The sequence below is a fragment of the Orycteropus afer genome, unplaced genomic scaffold (genome assembly GCF_000298275.1).
Source record: "Orycteropus afer afer isolate SDZICR_OR568_19922 unplaced genomic scaffold, OryAfe1.0 scaffold00166, whole genome shotgun sequence".
Taxonomy (NCBI): domain Eukaryota; kingdom Metazoa; phylum Chordata; class Mammalia; order Tubulidentata; family Orycteropodidae; genus Orycteropus; species Orycteropus afer.
The window spans coordinates 7,136,069-7,147,976 of record NW_006921753.1 but is presented as its reverse complement, the minus strand read 5'-3'; the positions used below and the strand labels follow the sequence as shown (position 1 = coordinate 7,147,976).

The following is an 11,908-nucleotide window of genomic DNA, read 5'->3' as shown; positions in this document are numbered from 1 at the left end:
CAAATTCTTCTGCTAGTTGGGGTTTAGTCCACTTCTATATCCTTCCCTTCAAGGCTCAGGGGTCCAAGATTATCTTCTGTGTCTGTGTTAATTGGTTTTCCTTTTCTTTGTTGAAGCGGGTCTGTGCAGCCTTTCTGCCTAGTCTGCCATCTTGCTGGAACTCCACCCCCCTGCCACATAGAGACTCTTGAGGTCCACCCAGAGGTGTCATTTGATTATTTAAACCTTAGGAGCTGCCATCCCAGCTTTGGATCCAGTTGAAATATATGACTTCAGATATGGAAAGCTTCCAAAGTATAGGCACAACTGAAGCAAATGATATGATGGAAATACAAGAAATACAAATGTAAAAGAAGGAAGCCTTGGTCTATTCAACACTGAGGAAATACAGTTTTCTTGACTGAGAAAAAAGACCTGAACCACTTTTAAATGGCAACTTACAGATCTATTTTTTAACATCAAAAATGACTTGTTCTTTTCTACTCTATTACTTTTGTGATTTAGTTCAATTAATTGATAGTTGCTGAAAAAAATGACCTTATATAGGGATAACAACAGCATAGAAAATAGGAAAATAAGCACACCATAAATATTTGATGAGTGAAGGGATACAAAGATTTAAAAGACCATCCCAAAAATGAACAAAAGCATTTTATGAAGATAAAAGCAACAAAAACTAAGACTCAATGAGAAACCCATATCAAAAATCTTAATCAAAGTGGAAAAATAGCACATGAATGTACTATGAGGATTCAAATTATAATGCCCATTCTTCACTGTCATGGAGAAGCATTGAGTCTCTCCCACTAGGTGGTGTGTTATTTTTCTTGTTCTAGGTTTGTACTGACCCATGCATTATCTTTTATTTGTTCCCTCCTCAATCACATGGTGGATCTATTAGTTTGCCTTTGCTAGATAACTCACTCACATACTCCAGGATTTATTCCAAAGCATGAGACTAGCTCTTGTCCTCAAGGTACTTACAATGTATTTGAGGAAAAAGCATATAGAGAAAAGTTTAGGATGTGATGAGTATAATATGATTGAGAAAAGAGCACAGGAACTTATCTGCTTAAGTGGTGATGCATTTAGGAGTCAAGTTGGCCTACAAAAGAGATCAAAGTGAAATATTCATTAAATTTGGAGAAATTGAATGCAGTAATTGCTTTCATTAACACCTCATAAAAATCAAATGAAAGAGAACTAGTCACTTAAAGAAAAAGAGTCTTCTGAACTTAGCAGGAAATTCAGAAAAAAAAAGTGGTTTGCCTTAACCATTAGCAAATCATGGATACATATGCACTTAGATATACCAAGATCAAATCAACTACATTTGTGAAAAGACACGATAGAGAAGCGCAATATCATCAGTAAGGCCAGGGGTCAACTGCAGAGCAAACCACCAGTTGCTCATATGCAAGTTCAAGTTGAAGCTGAAAAAAAATTCAAACATGTCCATGAGAGACAAAGTATGATCTTGAATATATCACACCATCTCAAGAATAGATTTGACTCATTGAACACTAATGACTAATGACCAGATAACTTGTGGGATGACATCAAGGGCATCATACATGAAGAAAGTAAAAGGTCATTATAAAACCAGGAAAAATGAAATGACTAAAATGGATGTCAAATGAGACTCTGAAACTGGGTCTTAAACATAGAGTAGATAAAGCAAATGGAAGAACTGATGAGGTAAAAGAACTGAATAGAAGATTTTGAAGGATGGCCTGAAAAGACAAATGCAAGTACTGTAATGAAATATGTGAACACCTGGAGTTAGGGAACCAAAAGAGAAGAATAAGCTCTGCATTTCTTGAGCTGAAAAGGACTGAAGCAAAAATGCAAGCCTCTAGTTGCAATATTGAAGGATTCTATGGGCGAGACATTGAATGATGCAGGAAACATCAAGGTGTGATCGAAAGAATACACAGGGTCACTGTACCAACAAGAACTGGTCAGTGTTCAGCTATTTCAGGAGGTAGCATAAGATCAATAACCAATGACATTGAAGAAAGAAGTCCAAGCTGCACTGAAAGAATTGGTGAAAAACAAGATTCCAGGAACAGATGGAATGAATACCTTTTGAGATGTTTCAACAAATGAATACTGGAAGCTCTCTCTCATTTATGCAAAGAAATTTGCAAGAGAGCTACTTGACCAATTGATTGGAAGAGATCCATATTTTGTCTGTTCCAAATAAAGGTGATCCAACAGAATGCAGAAATTATCAAACAATATCCTCAACATCCCACACAAGTAAAGTTTTGCTAAAGATATTTGCAAAACAGTTGCAGCAATATATTGACAGCAAAATGTCAGAAATTCAAGCCAGATTTGGAAGAGGACATAGAATGAGGAATATCATTTTGATGTCATATGAATCTTAGCTGAAAGCAGAGAATAACAGAAAAATGTTCACCTGTGTTTTATTGTTTATGAAAAGACATTAAACTGTGTGGATCATAACAAATTATGGATCACAATGGAAAGAATGTGGATTCCAGAACACTTACTTGTGTTCATGACGAATCTGTACATAGACCAAGTGCAGTCATTTGAACAGAACAAGGGGATACTTTATTGTTTAAAATCAGGAAGTGTGTGCATTGTGGTTGTAGCTGTTCCTCATACTTATTTGATCTGTATGCTGATCAAATAATCTGAGAAGCTAGATTGTATGAAGAAGAACACAGCATCAGGATAGGAGGAAAACTCATTAACAACCTATGATATATAGATGACACAACCTTTCTTGCTAAAAGTGAAGAGGACTTAAAGCACTTACTGATGAAGATCAAAAACTGCACACTTCAATATGGTACACCTCAACATAAAGAATACTTGGGTCCACAATCAACACCCATGGAATCAACAGTCAGGAAATTAAACTATGTATTGCATTGGTCAAAGCTGCTGCACACGACCTGTTTATAGTGTTCAAAAGCAAAGACATCACTTTGAGGACTAAGATGTGCCTGACCCAAGCCATGACATTTTCAATCACCTCATATGCATGTGAAAGCCAGACAATGGATAAGGGAGCTCTGGTGGCATAGTGCCTCAGGCATTTGACTGCTAACCAGAAGGCTTGAGGTTCAAACCCACCAGCTCCTCCTCAAAAGGAAGGTTGGTCAATCTATTTATGTAGAGATACTGCCTTGAATCCCAAGGAGTGGTCTCTATGAGTTGGATCCGACTCAATGGCAGTAAGTTTGGTTTGGGTTTTTTTAGAAAAAGAAATTATTCATTTGAATTATGATGTTGGCAAAGAATACTGTATATACTGTGCCTTGCCAAAGAATGAACAAATATGTTGTGAAAGATATACAGCCAGATTTTTCCTTAGAATCAAAGATGGCCAGACTTCATCTCACATACTTGGGACGTCTTATCAGGAGGAACTAGTCCCTGGTGAAGGACATCATGCTTGGTAAAGAGCTTCAGTGAAAAAGAGAAAGACACTCAATAAGATGGGTTGACACAGTAGCTGCAACAATGGGGTCAAATTTAACAATTATTAAAATGGCACAAGAACAGGCAGTGTTTTGTTTTGCTGTAAATAAGTCAGACCAGATTCAGCAGCACCTAACAATAACAACAAATCGCACATATATATGCACTTTGGTACAACAGTTTAAGATAAAGGAATTAACCTCTGTAGCAAAGAACATTGATGGAATTCACAAACAATGAAATTCCTGTTTATTGAGGGAAAATTGGTGATTAGAATAATAACTAATTAATCATTTTGAGACAAGTGCTATCATGGCAAAATAATGACTAAACCTGAATATGTATTGAAAAGTAATGAAGAATAAATTATTAGAAGTAACAATCGAAGCATAAATAGACATCGTATTATGGATTCACTTATCTTTTTTTTTTCTTTTCTGCTACAGATGTAAGCCTCAATTTGGTCATTATTGATGATCACACATATCCAGACACCAGACAGCACTGCAGAGAACCATTCCTAGGCTACTGCATTCAGTAGTACTTTTACCCATGCTTTTAAGTCCATTTCCATTTCTAAATCCATCTTCCTTCTTTTTGCAGACAGAGGAATCTCCTTATATCAATGGCAAGTATTCTAGTAAAATTATCATTTCTCCTGAAGAGAATGTTACATTAACTTGCACAGCAGAAAACCAGCTGGAGAGAACAGTAAACTCCTTGAATGTCTCTGCTAGTGAGTATTTTATTTCTGGCATTAAAAAAAAAAAAGTAAGAACATTTGAAGTTATTCTTCATTAGTTTAAAATCTTCAGTTCCATCTTCCTGTTCTGCATTATGGTAAGTTTTATTTATTTATTTTACATTTGGTATCATCATCACGAGGTTCCCCTCTACCCACCTCACCTCTGATTTCCATTATCGCATGATCCTTGTCTTGATAGTTGAATCATTCCATATTTTATGTGTCAGAGATCATATCCTGTACAGGAATATTTTCCAACAGCAACAGATAAATGCTGAGTTTTTTTAATACCATGTTTTATTTGAACACAAATCGAGGTAATTCAAACATTTTTGAAAGTTTTAAATTTAGTAAATTTTTAATTCCCTTTAGTCTATTATTTTGCATTCCAGTTCTGTGTGGTAATTATCCTACCCTTATTTTATACAGGACTATCCCATGCTTGAATTCATTCAGCAGATTGGTAGCAAAGCTAAGAGAATTTGTGAAATTGATATTTTTGTGATAGTCATATTTAAGCCGTAGCCAAATCAGATAAAGAAAATCATCTCAGAGAAAGGGAAAAATCTGTTAGAGTGAAAATCTGAGTGATACATACTAATAGCAGCTTCTTCTGAGAACAATTATCATTTAATGTGAAATTATCCATCTTTTCAATTCCAATACTTGTCCTATTGCTATGCTAACCTTAAATCAGTTCTGGCCTAGAATAAAGATTAACTCTGAACAGGATGCTAACTGATCCTCCAAATATTTATCCTTCAGTCCATTTGGGATATTATATGTTACATTAGCAGGTTAGGGACACATTGGCTAGGAATTAGTTGGGGCTCAGAGATGACAATCATCTATAGACGATGGTCCTAAACAGATTATAAAAGTCTGACAGATTGAAAAGAAAAAAGAACTAAACAAATTTAACTCTAAAATAGCATTGACTTATCAGAATTCAATTCTGGGGGTGTTGATGTGTCTTATCTAGGGGAACCCATCCTTTTGTCCTGAACACTAATCTCTCTTTTTATTTAACCCATAGAATAGGGTGTTTCAGTTTTCTAGACCTTGCAATGGCTTGATCAACATTTAATACAGTAGTTTTCAAATTCAGTAAGCTCTTCCTGGGATTCCAATTTAGTATGAATGAAGAGAGATGAAATACCAGATATGCATTTTAACAAATATCACAGGAAGTTCTATAAGGATCCATAGACCACACTTTAAGAAATCTTTATGTAGTTTAATATCAGATGATAATCCATGACAGCAGTGATTATTACCATGGGCCCAGGATATAGGTTATCAGAGTCATTTGGAGAACTTTCACAAATATCACACCTCTGACACAGTCCCAGTTTTAAACTCTATCTCTGTCACTTTGAGAAATTCTCTAGGTATAAGTTCCAGAACTAAAGGAGGAAAGTGAATTCTCCTTTATTGGGACAGGAAGAAAACAAAATTGAGAAAGACTGCATTGTAGATTTTCATATATGGTGATGAGTTTCTCTTAAAAAGCAAAGTACTATTAAAAGAGGTAGATAGTGGGGAAATTAATATGGATTTCAGATTAATACTACAGCTTGTCAGTTGTGAAATTTTCTATGGTAGATTAATGCCTTTGCTGTTTTATCTACTTTCCTTTTCTTGAAGCAAGATTAATTTCTTTGTAGAGGAGTCATGCTCTATTAAGTACAGTTATTTTTCTTAGCTGTAGAATAGATACTTTATATTTGAGTATTATTACATCATACTATAGTGGTAAAGGTGACTTTCATATATCAACAAATTTTGTTTTTAATTTCATATTAACATTTTTCATTTCAGTAAGTATTCCAGAACACGATGAGACAGACGAAATAAGTGGTAGGTACTATGCTGCCGACTCTTCTTCCTTGTCGATGAGCTCAAGACTTATGAATTATTAGTGTATCAGTAATTATCTAAGCTCTCCACAAATTTGGCTTGAATTAAAAGAGCAAATGTGACAAGGTAGTAAGAATGTTAGAATTTTACCCTTTAATATCACAAGTAAAGTTTGCATATTAATCATAGAATAACCCTTAGTCATGTTTTGTAAGTAGCAACTAGATTGCCTTCTTTGCAGAAATCCTTGGCATTGTCTGTAATTGCATGGACTTTTCTTCTTTGTTATAGATGAAAACAGAGAAAAGGTGAATGACCAGGCAAAGCTAATTGTGGGAATCGTCGTTGGACTCCTCCTTGCTGCCCTCGTTGCTGGTGTCGTCTACTGGTTGTATATGAAGAAATCAAAGTAAGCCATAGGGGGAAAAAAATCTTCATTGTTTATTGACTTTCACTGGGAGAAAATGAAATGTGTTTTTTATGTTCACTCCAACTGTATATATGACATCTACAATAAGAAAGAGAGCTTTCTGGATCAGGCTGATCATGTTTTGCTTTCAGCTTACAGTGACCCCTTTGCCAATATCAGGAGGCAGAGCCTGTGTGTAAGTTCACATGTGTCCACTTATTTTTCTCAGTCGTTAGTCTGAATTTCGCTATTTGATTTTACAATGTCTGGGTAAATTTTTTTAAAAAAATATATACTGCCTAAAACTCAACCATTCTCAATGGTTTGACTGAAGCTGGTGAAAATTAAATTAAGTAGCTAGTACATCCTGCAAGGATTTCCAGGTGTCTTTGCAGTGAGAGGTTTGGCAGGCAAGAAGTTACTGGTAAGGGAGGGAGAGCATGTTGTCACTATTTCCCTGTTTTAGTTATTCCCTGTTCTAATTTTCTCCATGGAAGGATCTAATTCATAGAACAATTTATGATCATTTGGGATTTAATTAAAATAATTGATTAGACAAGATACCAAGACTGCTTTTAAACTAGCTTTAGGTGGTGTTTTAATTTTCAAATCATTAGCGTCATATAATAATGCAGTTAGTATGAACCTTAAAAATAATTGAACAATGATTTATGATGCAAATTAGATTAGCCAGTAAAGAGTCCTAATATGCACACACCTAGTGTTCCTCATTGCCCTACCTCAACCCCAGATTCAGATGCAATTAAGCAGCGAAAGAGTTCTACCATATGTATATTTAAAAAATTGCATGAGTGATTCTGTGACAAACCCTCTGATCTGTAACATGGGTTCTAAACATTCTTATCTTACAAATGGGGAAGTTAACTTTTGCAAAGTGTTGTGGATTACAGTTGCAACTTTGGACTTCATTTTATTTATGTTCTTAACATCTGATATTACTCCTTTAGACCACACATGTAAGTTAACTTACAGTCCAAATAAAATGCCAACTCCAATCAAGAACATGATCTTACCCTTTTAAGATGTCAATTTCAGCTAAGAAATATTATACCAGGAGAAATATTTTGAGTTGCCAAAATATGAACAGTAGTTCAGAAGTTTTAAAGTCATATTACAATATGAGCATGTGTTGATGTCTGTTCTAAGTATTTTTCATGTATTTAGTCCTCATAACAAATCTATGATATATTTCTATTATTATTCATTCTTTAGACTTGGAAAACTAATGCAGAGAACAGTTCATTGATTTGCTTAAAGTTACACAGCTCATAGGGGCCAAATTATTGATTTAAGGCAGTAATGTTTGGGAATCTTTGTGCTTAATTATTAGGCCTTAGGAGCTCTGGTAGCATAGTGGCTAAAAGTACTTGACTGCTATCCAGAAGGCTGGTGGTTCAAACCCACCAGCCACTCCTCGGAAGGAAGGTTGGGCAATCCTACTTCCGTAGTGATACTGCCTCCGGAAACCCAAGGAGGGGTCGCTATGAGTCGGGGCCGACTCGACGGCACATAACAACAACAACATTAGGCCTTATTTTTTTCTTGCTATGCCTTACTTTCTCTCATTTTGTCACATAAGGTAAAAGCATTTTTTTGCTTGTGTGTTGTAGCTGATGTACATGTCTGTTTTCACACTGAGGTGCAGCCACTCCTGTCTTAACCAGTGCTCATTATCACATAGTAACAAATATATTCTTTCTCTCAATTAACATTTTACCTAAAAACCCTTCATGTTTTGCCCACGATATATATGAAAAATTTGGAAGACAACTTGGACCATGCAAGTGAAAGGAAATGCAAACCATTGCCCAGAGGTAATATCTATCTTACAGAAATTCTCCTTCCATGTGTACAAGTTTCCTGATGATTAAAATCTGACCTTCCTTTATAGTCCATGTTATGGAACTCATAAATCTAACAGCTTGAGCTCTGGGGTGTTACCGTTTAATATACTTAAGATATATAAGCAATTTCATTTCTTAGAATAATGAAAATAAAATCTCCCTGAATCCTGAGGAAAAGAAAAAAGAAACTGAAGTTTTATACATTATGATCAAGTACACATTAAATTCTTGAAACACCCCTAATCTTCTTAATCATTGTATTCTAATTGCCAGCATCTTATCAGATACTTCTATGAATAGGAGAAATTAATGTGTGTGTGTGTGTGTGTGTGTTTTCCAATTACTTATTGGTTATTATCATATGGTGACCCAAAATTAAAACTCAGAGTTATGTAAATGCTAGATACTTGGCTTCACATTGTCATTAGGTTTAAGGCTTCATGCATTTCCTTTTATGTATCTCATTAAATTAAGTGCAGTTTTTACCATCTGACTTGAACATACATGTAAATAACTGTTATTTAATTGAAAAGTGCATCAGCATTATAGAGTTAATGTTATTGGTAATCAAACTCATAAACTGCAAATCCAGTCACAAGCACCAAACTGTTTTCATTAAGAATTTGTGAAACACTTCAGATTTGCTAAGTAGTTTGCATACCTGATTAGTTATTCCTTGCTAGTGTCCCGAGATAAGGTGGCATTTTAACAATGTGAGTTTGTGTTGCTAACTCCCAAAGTCGCTTGTCCAGGATGTGAGTACATAACGACTCATAAAAAGGGCTTATAGGTTAAGAATTGCTAAGGCCATTTTTGGATCTACTATACTCTTTTTCTTTATTCTCTTCGAGATAATTCCTTTCACTTAAAATTCAATATGTTTCATTTCTGTCTTTAAATAACTTGACCCATTTTTACATGGGTGTGAGAAATTTCTAACAAAGATACGGCCAAGACTTGTTCCTAGATACCTAAAGAAATATAGCCATGTGTTTACCATATTGCAAAATAACACCATCAACAATTGTAGTGAGTCACACATTCCTGCAAACAACTTGCTTAACAATTAAATTATGAGCCAAGCATTTTATGTAAAAGCCTCAGTGATGCACCTAGCTGAGCAAAGTATTAGCAACATTTGTGGGAACTTCTTTGCATTGACAATTTAAAAGTCATTGGAGAAAGATGAGGAAAAGATTTCATTTCCAAATACAATTAAGAGTAAATTTGTAAATATTCCTGGTGGCTACTTAGTTGATGTACATTCCCCATTCCACTGTTATGAGCTCCATATTTTTGTATCTATTTCAACCATGGAAAGAAATACTGAAAAGTTATGTTCCTTTTACATTGTGATATGATAGATTCATTGCAGAGTGAGGACTGGTGACTCCTCTGCTATGTATATAAATCCACGTAACTTCTCACTGGAAGTTATTTAAATCTAGAAGTTTTTGATAATTAGAATGGATGTCTCTGATCATTTCCTATGTATGTAGAGTATTAACTGACCATGCCAAGCAAAAGGCATTAATTAATTAATCCCACTCTATGCCTGGTTACTTAACAGTAGAATATTAGTAAACACGAAATAATCCCATGATTATTGTTTCATTATTTTATTATTCCTCTCTACTCTGTTATCCAAACTTCTTCTTTAGTGTTATAGCACTTGAATATTACTGTTTGAGTTCCAAATCCTCTCCTACATCTCTTACTACAAGAATTAATGGAAGTTTGAAGATCCTTAAAAAAAAAAAAAAAAGGAAAGATTTAAAGAAAACCTAAAGTAACCATAAATTTACAGAGAAGTTTATTACAATCATAATTTCCAGGTTGGTTGCATTTATGAGATCTCTGACCATTATAATGAAAAAAAGCCCAAATCCATTGCCATCGAGTCAACTGCATCCCATAATGACCCTATAGAACAGAGTAGAACTGCCAAACAGGGTTTCCAAGGCTGTAATCCTTAAGGAAGCAGACTGCCTCATCTTTTTCCTGTGGAGCTACTTGTGGGTTCAACCCCCCACCCTGACCTTTTGGTTAGCAGCCAAATGCTTAATCAACCAAGATCAAGCATTAGTCATATATTTTTAATTCAAAATACACCTTGTGTGAATCTTGGAAACTTACCAAGTGATTTATTGTTGGCAACTATTGACCTCATCATAAAAATTACTGTGTGATATTAGATAATCTGGAAATTTAAAAGCCACAAATATTATGTTAGTTCTGCCTTACATAATGCGATTGTATTGCAGTATTTTCTCAGAAAAACAAAACACACACACACACAAACAGTTCTGAACTGGCTTAGTACTGAAGAGAACTCACCAGTAACACTGAAACTTCAAGAAACAATTCTATATTATATCTCCAAAATAATTTCCAATTAGTATCTCTTGATATATAATATGTATAGAACAGGATCTTGCAAGAAAATTGATTTTAACTGAATTCAATTTTCCAATTAATTCTTACTCCAACATTAAATGTATTGAAGAAGGTGGGTTCTCCACTACATAAATTGAAAAGGTGTTAGGAATGTGCTGGGGGCAGGCAGTTATAGCAAGGGCTTTCCCCATTAGCACTTTAAGAGCATCTACTATTTTCCAGACAGGGAACTAGTCTCTTTGTGTACTTTCACTGACATACTCAAGAATTTAAAGAAGCCACTCCTCGGAAAGAAGATTGGGCAATCTACTTCTGTAGAGATCTCTCTCTCTCTCTCTATCTCACTGTCGTCAAGTCAGATCCGACTCATAGCAACTCCTCCTTGGGTTTCTGAGGTGATATCACTATGGAAGTAGATTGTCCAACCTTCCTTCTGAGGAGTGGCTGGTGGGTTTGAACCACAAGGCTTCTGGTTAGCAGTCAAACGCCTTAGGCACTATGCCACCTGCCTCAGAAACCCAAGGACAGGTCTCTATGAGTCAAGTCGACTTGACAGCAGTGAGTTTGGTGGTGGTTGTTGTTGTTAAGATTCAATGATATTGTCCTGCTCAATATATCATAGATAGCAAATATTTTACTCCAAATCCAAAGGATGTATGTGTCACTTAACATCCAAGATACATTCTGTACAATAGGACATTATGTGATTTAAACATTATGTGAACATCACATTGAAACCTTATGGGAGCCCTCTTTTGGTTGTCCTCATTGTTACTGCTTCTGCTGCTGCTGCTGCTGGAGCTGCTGGTGGAGACTGGAGGAATGGGTAGCAGAGGCTAAGAGGGTAGCAGCAGGAGCAGAGAGGGAGGGAGGAGGAAGCTGAGTGCGTCCAGTCTTGGTAGCTGTTCTGACTGCCTGAGCAGCAGGAGCAGCCTGGGCCTTGCAGCCCCCACTGGTGCTGCTCACCTGCCTGCTGGACAAAGCCTGAGAACACATACTCAAAGCCTTGTCTTCTGCCTCCCATGCCTGTATCTCACCCATGATCCAGTGCTGCAAGAGTCAGGGTTTGACATCTTTAAAACCATTGTTGTTGTTGTTGTTGTTATGTGCCGTCGAGTCAGACCTGACTCATAGCAACCCTTCCTTGGGTTTCCGAGGCAGTATCACTACGGA

General features: G+C 35.9%; 1 protein-coding gene across 1 annotated transcript in view; it reads left to right on the top strand.

Moving 5' to 3' along the window:
• Positions 1–11,908, top strand: part of ALCAM (activated leukocyte cell adhesion molecule) — a 250,407-nt gene that overhangs the window by 222,218 nt on the left and 16,281 nt on the right. The window contains exons 12-14 of the mRNA XM_007946574.2: positions 4,063–4,195; positions 6,026–6,064; positions 6,356–6,473. Of these exons, the coding sequence (XP_007944765.1) occupies positions 4,063–4,195; positions 6,026–6,064; positions 6,356–6,473 (290 nt within the window). The remainder of the gene's footprint in view (positions 1–4,062; positions 4,196–6,025; positions 6,065–6,355; positions 6,474–11,908) is intronic.